This window comes from Schistocerca piceifrons, chromosome 4 (genome assembly GCF_021461385.2).
Source record: "Schistocerca piceifrons isolate TAMUIC-IGC-003096 chromosome 4, iqSchPice1.1, whole genome shotgun sequence".
Taxonomy (NCBI): Eukaryota; Metazoa; Arthropoda; class Insecta; order Orthoptera; family Acrididae; genus Schistocerca; species Schistocerca piceifrons.
Genome location: NC_060141.1, coordinates 138,455,928 through 138,472,635, shown reverse-complemented (window position 1 = coordinate 138,472,635; position 16,708 = coordinate 138,455,928). Strand labels below are relative to the sequence as shown.

Here is a 16,708-nt window from a genome sequence, read left to right as displayed (position 1 = left end):
TACTTAATATGGTAAGCGTGATTCATCAGTAACTGCAAAGTAAAACCTTTCGCGTTATTAAAATTTTTATGGATGTGACTCATTTTTGGAATTTATAGATCTAAAATTATATCCTTTTGTGATTAATTTTTTTTAGTCTCCAAAATGATCTATAAGTTAGGAAATAAAGCAGTAAAAAACTAGAAAAGATATTTTTATTTATACAGGCATAGCAATAACATTAGATTGATAGATGCTGAAAAACGTGTGTAACAAAAAATAATCAGAAGCGAGAATACAGTGGGTTATAAACAAAAATAATCAGTCATAAAAATTCTTTCGCTAATCTTGCTCGAAAGTGATAATGCAGAGAACTAATTCTAAGCGCACACGTTCTCGCATATGGCATTCTGTGAAACCAAACAATGTTGTAGAAAGCGCTGCGTTTACCTATCGTCGATTAGCTAAGAAGACTGACGGGCAATTTGCTTCGACAACAATTGGGAAATGCCTCGTAGCCAACATTAACACATCGAAGAAGGCAATAAAGAAAGTCAGCACAGCACACCAAGAGCAGTTTTCTGCCGCCTTCTTTTGACACTCGGTGTAACAGCGTGCTCACTGTTATGACAGCGTTTGACGCTTATTTCGTGAGATATTTGGCCCGGTCACGATCAATGGACCATCCTGAATATTCAGAGTTATATATTCCTGACGTTGTATCAGTGTGTGGACAGCCTGCAATAGTGCAGATTTTGAAGACACCTACAAATGCCAAGACTAATAGTAAAGCATTACTGGATTTAGATAACACTAATTTGCCAAGGCAAAGCATAACATTCAAAGTTGGCAACATAGCCTTGCCCAAACAGATTATCCAAATCTAATAAATGCTTTACTAGCAATCTTGACCTTTGAAAATTTCTTCAAAGTCCACATTTAGAGTTGTTGTTTCAGTTCTTGGTCTGAAGAATGATCTGATGCTGTTCTTTTCGCTAACGTATCCTGTGCAGGTCTCTTCATCTCTGCATTATTACTACAATGTGTATCCATTTGAACCTCTTAAGATTTTGTCTCCCAGTATAATTTTTGCCCTACATACTACCCTTCATTACAAAAGGAATAAATCTTTCATGCCTCAGCATATGTCATATCAACCAATCACTTTTTCAGTTAATTTATGCCATAAACCTTGTAATGTCATCCTAAAATTCAGTACATCTGATCTACTCATGTAATCTCAAGTATTCTTATGTAACATCCCAAGGCTTCTATTTGGTTCTTCTCTGTATTGTTCAGCACCTATGTTCCACTTCAATTCTGAGCTACACTCTACGCATACACCTTCACAAAATACTTCCAAAAACTTAGATTTATGTTTGACATTAGCATATTTCACTTTTTCAGGAAAGATTTTCTCAGTTTTGTCATTGTCCATTATTTTGCTGCCCAAATAGCAAAACCTGTCTACTATTGTTAACATCTCTTTTGCAAATCTAGTTTAGTGTCTCATTTCCAAATCTAATCCCCCAGTGTCACATGACATAATTTGGCTATGCTTGGTCAGCCTCATTTTACTTCTGTTGACTTTCATCTTATAACCTCGCATAAGACAGTATCTAACCCACTCAACTGATCTTTTAAGCCATTTGCTATACTAATAGAGGCTGATAACCTCAGCAGTTCGGTCCCTTAGGAACTTACCTACCTATAATAATAGAATTACATTGCCATTAGCAAATCTTATAACTTTTTATTTCTTCCCCCTAAAATTTAATTCCTTTTCCCAATTTCCCCTTAGTTTCCTGCACTGCTTCCTCTGTGCACAAACTGATTAACGTGACATATTGTTACACTCCTCAACTACCACCTTTCTTTCATGTCCCTTGCCGGCCGCTGTGACCGAGCAGTTCTAGGTGCTTCAGTCTGGAACCGCGCAACTGCTACAGTCGCAGGTTCGAATCCTGCCTCGGGCATGGCTGTGTGTGATGTCCTTAGGTTAGTTAGGTTTAAGTAGTTCTAAATTCTAGGGGACTGATGACCTCAGATGTTAAGTCCCATAGTGCTTAGAGCCATTTGAACCATTTTTCATGTCCCTCAACTCCAATAACTGCAAAAAGAGGAAGGAATATTATGGATTTAGTTCCACCTTGATGGCAAGAACATTAGAGATAGAGCATGTGACTGGAGAGGGGAAGGTTGGAGAAGGAAATTGGTGTGCCCTTTCAAAGCACCCATCCCAGTATTTGTCTTAAGTAACTAGGACAATCGAGTAAAATGTAAATCTAAATGCCCTGGTGTGGATTTGAACTACTGTCCTGCCAAGTTCGCATCCAATATCATACCACCATGCCACTTTGCTTGATTTATCTTGTTTCTGTGAAAGTTGTAGACAACCTTTTGCCCCCTGTGTTTTGCACAAGGTAATATCAGAATTTCAAAAAGCTTGTTCCTGTCACTACTGTTAAAAGTTTTTTAAGTGATCTTCTCCCACCAGATCAACTTCTAAATAATTTGTGCTATAGTCCAAGTCATGGACAGATGGCTGTCCTAGTGGATGTGTTTTATCTGTATGTACCCCAGAAAATACTGATGCTGTTCAAGCAACAGTGATCAGGAGTCCATATCATTTGGTTCAAAAGAGTGCCTCAGCATTGGAACTGAGATCTTGGAACATGCTCAGAATACTCTGTGGCCTTCAGTTTCATCCTTACAAGCTTCAGATTGTTCAAGAACTAAAACCTAATAATTCTGTATTGCTCGTATAATTTTGTGGAAACCTGTTGGTTAAAATCAGTAAGGTGCTAACTTCACTGAAAATTTTTGGGTATCGGCTGAAGCCTATTTTCAACTAAGCGGATACATGAAAAGTTTGCCTGCATATCTGAAAAGGTAGTGTAGATTGCTGACTTGTAGAGGACCTAGAATTTTTTTATGGTACTACCAAGGATTTTTCCATGGTGGGAGGACTGTTAAGGGGTGCACTCAGCCTTGTGATGTCAATTGAGGAGCTACTTGAATGAGAAGTAGCAGCTGACACATCTGGCAAATAGACAAAATGGCCAGGAGAACTTTCTTTCACATGACACTTCACTGCAGAAGGTGACATGGCTGCTAATTGTCATCCCTTAGTCTTCAAGGCCTGGACGAGGAGTTTGGATACATGACTAAGCACAACATATTTTACTGGTCATAAACAGATCTTGCCACACTTCAATAGTGTCCGTGACAGTGCTAAGGTTACTGTGCAGCAACACATCATGTCGTGGGATGGTAGGTCTTTAGATCTTTGAAGATGGAGAAGGCTCTGCAGTCGTTGTGATGTATCAACATTATGTCAACATTGCTAAGTGATATGACATGGAATGAGTATGTGAGTACTGTGGTAGGGAAGGCAAATGGTCGACTTCAGTTTATTGGGAGAATTTTAATAAAGTGTGGTTCATCTGTAAAGGAGACCGCATATAGGACACTGGTGTGACCTACCCTTGAGTACTGCTCAAGTGTTTGGGATCTGCACCAGGTTGATTTGAAATAAGGCATTGAGGCATTTCAGAGGCAAGCTGCTAGATTTATTATCAGTAGGTTTGATCAGCATGTAGGTGTTACCGATATACTTCAGGAGCACAAGTGGAAATCCTTGGAAGGGAGAAGGCATTCATTTTAAAGAACACTACTGAGAAAGTTTAGAGAATTGGCGTTTGAAGTTGACTGCAGAATGATTCTACTGTCACCAACACAAAGACAAGATATGAGGAGGAAACAAGTATTTGTAAAGAGTACCCCCTGCCACACCCCGTATGGTGGCTTGCAGAGTATGTATGGAAATGTAGATGTATCCAATTTTGTCTACTTCATTTTCTGTATTTTTCGTTTATTCTCCAAGGTTGTTGGTGTGACAATTTTCAGCACCAAGAATATAAATATTTCTTTTATAAATTGAAACTTGTTTTACTCACAGCGATATAAATGCAACTGAGGCACGAAAGAGACTAGTATAGGAATGCATATTCAAATACAGAGATTTGTAAACAGGCAGAATACAGTGCTGCAGTCGCAATGCCTATATAAGACAACAAGTGTCTGGCACAGTTGATAGATCGGTTATTGCTGAATACCTCTGCGGCCAGAAAAAAATCCTGCAAGAATGGGGCCAATGACATCTGAAGATAATTATTCAATCGACAGAAATGCAACCTTTTCACAAATTGCTGCAGATTTCAATGCTGGGCTATCAACAGGTGCCAACATGCGAACCATTCAATGAAACATCAATGAAATGAGCTTTTGGAGCTGAAGACCTACTTGTGTAGCCTTGATGACTGCACAACACAAAGCTTAATGCCTTGCCTGGGCCTGTCAACACTGAAATTGGACTGTTGATGACTGGAAATATGTTGCCTTGTCGGACGAGTCTCGATTCAAATTGTATCAAGTGGATGGATGTGTACAGGTATGGAGACAACCTCATGAATCCATGGACCCTGCATATCAGCAAGGGACTGTTCCAAGCTGGTGAAGGCTCTGTAATGGTGTGGGGTGTGTGCAATTGGAGGGATATATGACCCCTGGTGCATCTAGATATGACTCTGACAGGTGACATGTATGTAAGCATCCTGTCCGATCACCTGCATTCATTTGTACCCATTGTGTATTCCAATGAACTTGGGCTATTCCAGCAGGACAATGCAACACACCACGCCAAGAATTGCTACTGAGTTACTCCAGGAACACTCTCCTGAGTTTAAACACCAAACTGCCCAGACATGAACATTATTGAGCATATGTGGGACACCTTGCAACAAGCTTTTCAGAAGAGATCTCCACCCCTCTCATACTCTTACGGATTTATGGACAGCCCTGCAGGATTCATGGTGTCAGTTCCCTCCAGCACTACTTCAGACATTAGTCCAGTCCATGCCATTTCCTGTTGCAGCACTTCTGTGTATTCACGGAGGCTCTACACAATATTAGGCAGGTGTACCAGTTTCCTTGGCTCTTCAGTGTAGATTGTGACAAGAAAAATGTGCTTCAATTTATATTTTTTGCCAAATTTTTCCTCCAGTGTCAGCATTATTTCGTTCATCAAAGCCAACTCTCCATACTCTGTAGTATTCCTTTCCCCTGTTTGAGCTAGTAACTGCCCTTGCTCCCCTTGAAACTCTCAATGATGTCTGCTTGTTTTGATATATCCAGTACCCAATTCCATAATTTCCTACACTTTTTAAAGTTACATAAAGAGATGTGAAATAATGTTCCACTATCTCTATTTACTAGATGTAAATATGATTGTAATTTACAGTGATGCTGGTAATTATTTTATGTGTAACCACGTAATCTACCTTGTACCAGTGCGCAGTGCAAACTCCTATTGTAACAGAGGAAGAAAGGACTAGGCATTATTGCCTACAAATGTAGTAATTGCCAGAGAGGCAATTCCTGAATTTCTCTGAAATCTGTTACTGCAAATTAATGGTAATTTTACTTTTACATTTCAGAGTGAAAATACTGTAACAGTGCCAGTAGGCAGTGGGTCAGTGGTGGGTCTTAATGTGACTTCGATTGCAGGAAAGCCATATTACAGTTTCAGGAGAATACCTTATGCTGTACCCCCAGTTGGGAGTCTCAGATTCCAGGTGGGTTACTTTATTTGCAAGAATGTTAATTTTTTATTGTTGTACAGCTTGTTGTGCAGGCTAATTTTTGTTTAACATGTTAAGAATGCTCGTATATCTTTGTTTCACCACAGACATAATAAAATTTAAAAACACACTAGCTAGATACAATTGAGACATGTCTACCACTTAAAAGGTACAAATAATAAATGGGATGAATTCTATTCATTTCTCTTGAGGCATTTTAATTTTTGTTGACCAATTACAACAAAAACAATTCTCAGTTATTGTGGAAAAAGAGTTAAGTGGAAACTCCCAGCTAAATTAGTCAATTATTTTCATTTTTCTGCTACTAGTCAAATTCAGTTACTTTATTTCAAAACATTGAAACACATTTCAAGCATGTTTTGCTTATCATCAGGCGTTTAAGCATACAGCTGTTACTTGAAGATAAAATATCTTAGTCTGACTTAACATAGAACTGTTTTGTTTACTGCTGCTGCAGTGGCTACTGGAGTACAGCTCCATACCAGCAGAAGACAACACTGTACAAGAATTTCTGGCACAGCTGCTACCCCCAAATACGCCAGTAGCCACTCCAGCAGCAGCACAAGTGAACAGAACAGTTCTAGTTAAATTTAGACTAAGGCATTTCATCTTTAAGTAACATCGGTATGCATAAACAACTAACAACGAGTGAAACATGCTTGAAACACATTTCAGTGTGTTAAATTAAATATAAAATAAATATATCTGACAGGTGGCAGAAAAATACAGATCATTATTCCACATAGTCACAGTTCCAGCAATGCTGATAAACAGTGCTGTTTTTCTGGGGTACACTGGGGGATGTGTACCCCTAAATTTTTTCGTCAACAAAGTAAATTTTGTATGATGTTGAGAACTTGGAAGAGTGCCAAAGATTTATTTCATGGACGTAAATTTTTTATTTCATTTTTTTCGTGTTGGTAATTGTAATACAAACGATACCAGTGCAGTTTTTGGTGGGAAAAGCGATGTCATTGACTGTTCAAGCATTTCGAAGCTGTGGCCGATACCATTTTTTTTGTAGTTCGATGTTGATGACGTCATGGCTAAAAGCAGATGGGTGGTATCCCATGCTTCAGCTATAAGTAATTTTCACTGCATTATATCCAATGTCGGAGTAACCTCAAACTTTTGTTTAGAAAAAAAGCACTGCTGATAAAGCTTAGTGCCTTTTTCAATAAAAACAATTTCCTCACAGAAACCCAATGTAGATTTTGAAAATATTATAATACCACGAAAGATGTCACAAAATTTGTGCAAGTCAGCAGCTATCTAGATGAAGGAAAGCATACTGGAGGCACATTTTTAGATCTCTCCAAGACAGTTGACCTTGTTACCCGTACACTTCTCTTGCACATACTGAGTGTGCGCAATATCACACACATAATTTTTGAACCAAAAGAAAGATTTCAAGCTTTCGCAACCTAAGGTTGCTTCATCAGGAAAGAGGGAAGGAGAGGGATAGATGAAAGGATGTGGGTTTTAAGGGAGAGGGTAAGGAGTCATTCCAATCCCGGGAGCGGAAAGACTTACCTTAGGGGGAAAAAAGGACAGGTATACACTCGCACACACACACACACACACATATCCATCCGCACATATACAGACACAGACAGACAGCCAGACAGTGGCAAATCTGCACCATAGATGTCATCTGCATCGTAGAGACGCATCTCTTGCCAACCAAGCGATTCAACGTGTGCAGTTACTCTGCCCAGAGGTTCAACTGCCAAGGCCACCCGGGTGATGGATGTGCAACCTTCATGAAGCAGAGGATTTGCCACTGAACAGTTGAGATGCCAAACTCAGTTGAGATGCCAAACTTGGTATGGTCGAGGCTGCGTGGAGAGAGTTAAAAGTAGGGAATCAAGTACTGGCAGTAGTTTTAGATTATAGATGGTACTAAGAAAACTTCAGTGTACAGGATCTTCAGTGATTGGTAGGCATCAGGCAGTGGTTAGTAGTAGCTGAGGATCTGAATTCCAAATATGGGAACTTAGGTTTCTATTCTACCCCTCCCTTTCTTATTGTTGCTACAGTCCATGACGATGAATTATTTTCACAAGATTCGAGAGGAGTAAGATTTACAATGATGGGTACAGACCAGAAGAATACACTCAGTCATGAGTAGGAATATAGCACAAAATCAATCAGCCACATAAACCAGAGTTTGTAAGGATATGTTGACTCATGAAAGGAGAAAATAATGAAAAAATATTTGGGCCTAAACTTACGATTTGGGGACCGACCCATGAACGCAAACCACACTGGGTACACACCAGCAGAAATGTTTTGACACAACAAAATGCATAAAGTTCATAATCGTATATCAGTAAGCTCAGTCATGTGTAAAGAGTAATTATAGGAAGCATCTATCCTCAATCAATAGTTGCCCTCTCTCCCTGACTACACACATACAGTCGCGATGACCAGGGGTACCCAAAACAGAATTAAGCATGAGTTTGCCCACAACTCAAGTACCAGTGAGATAGAGTAATGCAATACTTAGGGTAAATACAGGTAATCAGACTCATAAATAGCTTTGAATAATGACATAATCGAGTAACTTGAGGACCAAAATAGGTGTGTGAAATCAGAAATGTATACAGCTTGTTATACTGTCTGTACTTGTAAATGTCTTCCACATCATTATTTCAAGTTACATAATGTATTGGGAAGTTAATCCCCCTACTTGAAAAAACATACATTTGTGCGGAATAATGCAATCCATGGCAGTCACGACTTTCCTAAACAAATAGTTTCATGGATTCCTCATATAGAATAATTTCTTGGCTATCAATTTTTAAATTTCAGTCACAACACTGATGTAGTTGACAGATGCTTACCGAGCGAGGTGGCGCAGTGGTTAGACACTGGACTCGCATTCGGGAGGACGACGGTTCAATCCCGCGTCCAGCCATCCTGATTTAGGTTTTCCGTGATTTCCCTAAATCGTTTCAGGCAAATGCCGGGATGGTTCCTTTGAAAGGGCACGGCCGATTTCCTTCCGAATCCTTCCCTAACCCTAGCTTGCGCTCCGTCTCTAATGACCTCGTTGTCGATGGGACGTTAAACACTAACCACCACCACCACAGATGCTTGAGTACATTAGGCAGCGCCTATGGTCTCTTGTAAGTCAACTGGACTGGCAAGGCTGCAGCCATACAGGAGTGTGGGAATGGATCCACCCTCATCTTCCAGTTTCCCGCCTAGATTTCTCATCACACACTCCAACAGATAGGTTACTTCCTGTCTAGCATTCACATAAAAGCCTGCAACATTGTTTTGTGTGTTAAATATGCTATTCAATACCTCTGTCACACACATGACAAACGCTCTGTCAATTTATATTGAAAAAAACAAATATACAGGGATTACATCAGAATGGATTAAAAAGAGTTCACATATGAAACTTCAATAAACAGAGCTAAATGCAATGAAAAAATGAACTAGTAAGGTGATATACAAAGCCATACTAAGATACTATTCCTAATCTTTACATCTACTATGGACATTTCCACAAAATTCCTACTTTACTTGATCTTGTCTCTAAATTGTTCAGACATATCACAAATCAGTCTACCTGTATCAATCAGACAGTTATCTTCCCACTGGTCAATCTTAATTGTAATGTAAGGACACCCAAAATCTGACTCATCTTCTGTGTTGTCAGACACCTCATGCAAAAGATCACTTTCAATTTCATCAAATGCTACATCTACACTGTCTTCACTGGGTTTCATCAACTTAACAGGTATCATAGCATTACTTTGGTTACTCATATTGTTAGGTAAAGATTGAACACAGTGAATAGAATCCATGGCACAACTAACATCAGTTGTTACAGAAGGAACACAAAAACACAAGTCTCGAATCACGTTGTACCAATGTTAGGGTATTATGCATGTCACCGATGAATAAGATGGTGGGTTGAAGCAGAAGTTTTCTCATAGAGGCTTTCTGGTCTCCTTTTGATGTATATGATGATTGATGGTTCTCCTAGAAGTCCTTAATATGTGTGTATTGGGTGTCCCAGGCTGCAACTGCAGTGGTTCAGAGGATCCTATTTTGTAAGTCCTGTAGTTTCATCAGATGGAATTTAGTTTTGACAGTAAGATTATAACTTTTTTAATTAGTTGGAAGTTGGTGAGGTCTCTGTGGATAAGATACTCCAGTACTTTTCCCTAGAAAACAAAGGAGTGAAATTGATCATTAGCTTTGGGGAAGGATGGGGTTCTTATTGAGGTAAAGTAAGATTATAACTTTTCTAATTAGTTGGGAAGAAGCATACTAGAACTAAAATAAATTGTAATAATATACATATTATAAACCTCACTAATTTGAAAAGTATGGTATCTAATAACATCACATCAATTAAAACTCCCAGACCACCAAAGCTGTCAATAGAACCATACACCAATGACATACAAAATTGGCAGGCAGTGAAATAGCATTTTATGCCAATGACACACTGGTCTATAAGAGCAACAGCAACATCACATTCATAGCCAGAAAGCTACAAGGACACTTTGATGAGATCACCAGTTGCTGTACAATCTGGGAGATAAAGATAAACCCAGAGAAGAGTGTAGCATTAAGGTTCACACAAAAAGTGACCCCACCTCCCCATCCAAACTGACAGATTTCTGTGGGTGGCAGAATGCTTGAATCGAGTGACTTGGCAGTCTATTTTGGGATTCACCTAGATAGATGCTTAACTTTTGCTAAGTCATTAAATAGGCCCATAATCAACTTTACGTGCTCCTCAAGGATGGAGGGCTACTGACTGTGACTAGCTATGACTGTAAAAAGCTGTCATCCTTCCAATGATGCTATATGGTTCTGAAGTATGGTCCATGTCAGCAGCTCTCATCTGATGAAACTACAGGACTTACAAAATAGGATTCTCTGAACCACTGCAGTTGCAGCCTGGGACACCCAATACACACATATTAAGGACTTCTAGGAGAACCATCAATCACCATATTCATCAAAAGGAGGTCAGAAAGCCTTTATGAGAAAGCTTCCGCTTCAACCCACCATCTTATTTGTCAGTGACATGCGTAATACCCTGACAATTCAGATTAAAGATCAGTCTCTCATTAACCAGACAATTTAGCATGTAAAATATTACAGAAAAACAGTCATACATAAAACAATAATCCAGACAAACAAAAAACTGCCATTTGCAAACATCATTCACCCAGGCTATAAGTCAAATGGGCAAAGGCCAGTTGTGTTTCTGTGAGATAAATATAGATGCAGACGGACAGTGAAGACTGTAAATTCCTTCATCTACTCTTGGATGGCAGTGTTTGAGGGGAAAACCATGTTAACTACATACATAGGAAAGTAAGCAGAGCTTTGTACTTATTTAACCTCTGTCCAAAATTGTATATAATAAAAATCTAAAAACATCGTAGGCCTACTATGGGACAGTTTTATGTTTTATAAGTTATGGGAGCTGTGGGGATGTCTTCCTGATATGCATTTGAATAGAATATTGTTGCTACAGAAGAGAGTTGTTAGGCTGATACATTGTCTGGGATACAGGGAAACCCACCATGATGCCCTTTCCAGAAATAATTGTCTTGCTATATGCTTGTATATACATAGACTTATCATATTTTTGGAACCCATCAGGGTGACAAACTCAAATGTTATGATGTGCATAATCACAACAGAAGAAATAAGCACAGCTATTACAGACAGAGAACAGAATTTAAAGTACCAGAGCACTCCAGAATGAGACTTTCACTCTGCAGTGGATTGTGCTGCAGAGTGAAAATCTCATTCTGGAAACATCCTCCAGGCTGTGGCTAATACATGTCTCCACAATATCCTTTCTTCCAGGAGTGCTAGTTCTGCAAGGTTCGCAGAAGAGCTTCTTTGAAGTTTGGAAGGTGGGAGACGAGGTACTGGCAGAACTGAAGCTGTGAGGACGGGTCGTGTCATGTTTAGGTAGCTCAATTGGTAGAGCACTTGTCTACAATAGGCAAAGGTCCCGAGTTTGAGTCTTGACCCGGCACTCAGTTTTAATCTGCCAGGAAGTGTCATACCGGAGCACTGTCAATATATCTGTGGCCAATGCAGTATAAAAAATTGCCAGAAGCAATAAGAATATATACCAGGTATCCATTTTAAACAAAATTGAATTTCTTGTAAAAAATGTCTGTATTCATTGAAAGGATTATGTATTAACTGTGTAATAAATATTTGATGTATTGAATCTTTGCACACAAATACAATATGTACTATACCTTTGTAACAAAATGACATTTACAAAAGCCATCATTTGATGACTACACGGAAAAAGAAATATAAATAAAATAAAAAAAAAAAGATTATCATAATGTGCAAAAACTTAATAATATATGGAGATAGAAAAAGCTATTAACTACCACAAAATGCCAAAATGTTGATGATAAGGTTTTATCATCAAAAAGATTAATAAATAAGAAAGGTAGAAATGGTTTAAGTAGCTGGGGCTGTTCTAAGATAAAACTGAAAAGTCATGTTGGCCCTGAGGCTGGGGGGAGAGGCCAGCATGACAAGTCAGGTAAAAAATGGCGGTAGATAAAATTTGAAAGCCTTAAATATTAAAACTGCCAGGAATAACAGTCAGCAAGTTAGATATACAGTAGGAGAAATAGTCCAAAATTAGAAGCACGGGGAGCAGTGACACAGGAAAATGAAGGAGCAAACTGTAGAGAACAAGCCTAAGAAGGGGCAAATGGTAGAAAACAAGGCTAAAAATAAAGACAAGAGAACATGAAAAATATGAAGGTATGGCAAAACAGAGAAAGTCAATTTAAAAAAGAAAATAATTATGGAGGAGAAGTTGATGATAGAAAACTAATTATGGTGTGGGCGAGGGGAGAACAGAATGTATGTTGGCAGAAATAAGGCAACTGGTATAGGTTGAAGACAGAAGGGTGGATGGATGGCAGGAACAATGAATTTGCTTTGAGCAAATTATGAGATGTTGCTTATTGTGGTAAGAAGAAGTCATCCTATTAGCCAGGTAGGCACCACAATTATGACTACTATATTCAACAGTGTGCATCACAACAATTACTTGAGAATAAATGTGTAACTAATGGGGAGATATTATAGTGCTCAGAGCCATTTGTAACTAATGGGGAGATATTGAATAGAATTTGGGGGGGGGGGGGGGGGGTGGAGGGGGGGGGGGGGGGGGGAAAGAGGAATTTGTGGCACAGCTTGACTAGAAGAAGGGATCAGTTGGTAGGGCATGTTCTTTGGCATCAAGGGATCACCAATTTAGTATTGGTTCTTTTTTTTAGTCATCAGTCTACTGACTAGTTTCATGCGGTCCGCCACGAATTCCTTTCCTGTGCTAACCTCTTCATCTCAGAGTAGCACTTGCAACCTACGTCCTCAATTATTTGCTTGACGTATTCCAATCTCTGTCTTCCTCTACAGTTTTTGCCCTCTACAGCTCCCTCTAGTACCATGGAAGTCATTCCCTCATGTCTTAGCAGATGTCCTATCATCCTGTCCCTTCTCCTTATTAGTGTTTTCCACATATTCCTTTCCTCTCCGATTCTGCATAGAACCTCCTCATTCCTTACCTTATCAGTCCACCTAATTTTCAACATTTGTCTACAGCACCACATCTCAAATGCTTCAATTCTCTTCTGTTCCGGTTTTCCCACAGTCCATGTTTCACTACCATACAATGCTGTACTCCAGACGTACATCCTAAGAAATTTCTTCATCAAATTAAGGCCGGTATTTGATATTAGTCGACTTCTCTTGGCCAGAAATGCCTTCTTTGCCATAGCGAGTCTGCTTTTGATGTCCTCCTTGCTCTGTCCGTCATTGGTTATTTTACTGCATAGGTAGCAGAATTCCTTAACTTCACTGACTTCGTGACCATCAATCCTGATGTTAAGTTTCTCGCTGTTCTCATTTCTGCTACTTCTCATTACCTTCATCTTTCTCCGATTTACTCTCAAACCATACTGTGTACTCATTAGACTGTTCATTCCGTTCAGCAGATCATTTAATTCTTCTTCACTTTCACTCAGGATAGCAATGTCATCAGCGAATCGTATCATTGATATCCTTTAACCTTGTATTTTAATTCCACTCCTGAACCTTTCTTTTATTTCCATCATTGCTTCCTTGATGTACAGATTGAAGAGTAGGGGCGAAAGGCTACAGCCTTGTCTTACACCCTTCTTAATACGAGCACTTCGTTCTTGATCGTCCACTCTTACTATTCCCTCTTGGTTGTTGTACATATTGTATATGACCCGTCTCTCCCTATAGCTTACCCCTACTTTTTTCAGAATCTCGAACAGCTTGCACCATTCTATATTGTCGAACACTTTTTCCAGTGTCTTGATTTTTCTTTAGCGTTGCTTCCATTATTAGCTGTAACGTCAGAATTGCCTCTCTCATCCCTTTACTTTTCCTAAAGCCAAACTGATCTTCACCTAGCGCATTCTCAATTTTCTTTTCCATTCTTCTGTATATTATTCCTGCAAGCAGCTTCGATGCATGAGCTGTTAAGCTGATTGTGCGATAATTCTCGCACTTGTCAGCTCTTGCCGTCTTCGGAATTGTGTGGATGATGCTTTTCCGAAAGTCAGATGGTATGTCGGCAGACTCATATATTCTACACACCAACGTGAATAGTCGTTTTGTTGCCACTTCCCCCAATGATTTTAGAAATTCTGATGGAATGTTATCTATCCCTTCTGCCTTATTTGACCGTAAGTCCTCCAAAGCTCTTTTAAATTCCGATTCTAATACTGGATCCCCTATTTCTTCTAAATCGACTCCTGTTTCTTCTTCTATCACATCAGACAAATCTTCACCCTCATAGAGGCTTTCAATGTATTCTTTCCACCTATCTGCTCTCTCCTCTGCATTTAACAGTGGAATTCCCATTGCACTCTTAATGTTACCACTGTTGCTTTTAATGTCACCAAAGGTTGTTTTGACTTTCCTGTATGCTGAGTCTGTCCTTCCGACAATCATATCTTTTTTGATGTCTTCACATTTTTCCTGCAGCCATTTCGTCTTAGCTTCCCTGCACTTCCTATTTATTTCATTCCTCAGCGACTTGTATTTCTGTATTCCTGATTTTCCCGGAATATGTTTGTACTTCCTCCTTTCATCAATCAACTGAAGTATTTCTTGTGTTACCCATGGTTTCTTCACAGCTACCTTCTGTGTACCTATGTTTTCCTTCCCAACTTCTGTGATGGCCCTTTTTAGAGATGTCCATTCCTCGTCAACTGTGCTGCCTACTGCACTATTCCTTATTGCTGTATCTATAGCATTAGAGAACTTCAAACGTATCTCGTCATTCCTTAGTACTTCCGTATCCCACTTCTTTGTGTATTGATTCTTCCTGACTAATGTCTTGAACTTCAGCCTACTCTTCATCACTACTATATTGTGATCTGAGTCTATATCTGCTCCTGGGTACGCCTTACAATCCAGTATCTGATTTCGGAATCTCTGTCTGACCATGATGTAATCTAATTGAAATCTTCCCATACCTCCTGGCCTTTTCCAAGTATACCTCCTCCTCTTGTGGTTCTTGAACAGGGTATTCGCTATTACTAGCTGAAACTTGTTGCAGAACTCAATTAGTCTTTCTCCTCTTTCATTCCTTGTCCCAAGCCCATATTCCCCTGTAACCTTTTCTTCTACTCCTTCCCCTACAACTGCATACCAGTTGCCCATGACTATTAGATTTTCGTTCCCCTTTACATACTGCATTACCCTTTCAATATCCTCATACACTTTCTCTATCTGTTCATCTTCAGCTTGCCGGAAGTCTTCGGCCGCCAATGCTAATTATTTATCAAAATTTAGGCAGTGGCAGGGATCGAACCCGGGCCCAAAGACATTTTGATTATGAATCAAAGACGCTACCCATAGACCATGGTAGTAGCGTAAAAATCATTGAGGGAGATGAAGAGATGAAAACACTAAGCAGATTCAGAAGGGTGTAGGTTGCAGTAGGTACCTGATATGAAGAAGCTTGCACAGGATAGAGTAACATGGAGAGCTGCATCAAACTAGTCTCTGGACTTAAGACCACATCAACAACAACAAATGTGTTCAGTATGTAATCTCTTGCAGCTTTAGAGATAGAAGGCATTTTTAAATCTTTAACACCAAAGCTGCTATTTATTTAATGGCTGAGTAATTTTGAGCTTTGCCAATTTTGACAAACCACTTATTACATTACAAGTGAAAGGATCAAATGTAGGTAATAGAGGAATCACTAATAATATGGTTCATATGGCAACTACTTATGTATTGTACAACACTTGGTCGAGGGCAGTGTAGTATCAGGATGTGGGCATCCAAGAGTGCATGAAAATTGGTGAAAAGAGAACAACATAAAAAAAGTGGCTGTAGTTTGTTACAGAAATTTACTGTTGTAGTGTAGAAGTGCTGCCTGTGAGGCTATCAAAAAGACTGAGGGACATATTTCTTGAGAGAGGGAAGCACAAGGCACATCTGATAAGGTTGGGAGCTGGTTGCCATGAGAGCAAGTGGTTGGTCCTGGCTCAGCCTCCCCAACCCAGCCCATGCTCTGGCCTGAATGTCATCATTTACAGTTCTCTGATTGGCTGCAGGAGGCTTTTCCAGAACCTTTATCAGCGGCACTCCTCTAAGCGTTACCTCATCACTGTTACTGTGGGAATGGTATACATGTGAGCAAGGTTGGCCATGATATCGGGTGGTAGCCGGTAGTGAGCCAGTCTTGGCTCTTTAGTAGAACACAGTTCAGATGTATGAAGAATAAAGGTGTGGAAAACTAAAATATTGATTAAAATTAAGCTTTTCTCACTCAGTATGTCTGTTCACCTTATGTAGGAGCATGACTGCTTTTAGTATATGTTTGCTGTGGACAGATCTATTTACATCATCACACTTAAATGTATCTTTTATCCAACACAATAAAGAAAAACATATAGAAATGTTGCTTGTAAGAAGAGAGTTGACCGGAAAAAGGAAAAGGTAGCGTATGGAGGAAGAAAATAAATGATGATTTGTACACATAGGCAGAT

At 39.4% G+C, this 16,708-nt stretch overlaps 1 protein-coding gene across 1 annotated transcript in view; it reads left to right on the top strand.

Moving 5' to 3' along the window:
- LOC124796307 (cholinesterase 1-like) overlaps positions 1-16,708 on the top strand; it is a 248,441-nt gene that overhangs the window by 96,940 nt on the left and 134,793 nt on the right. Inside the window, exon 2 of the mRNA XM_047260433.1 lies at positions 5,478-5,615. Coding sequence (XP_047116389.1) covers positions 5,478-5,615 — 138 coding nt within the window. The remainder of the gene's footprint in view (positions 1-5,477; positions 5,616-16,708) is intronic.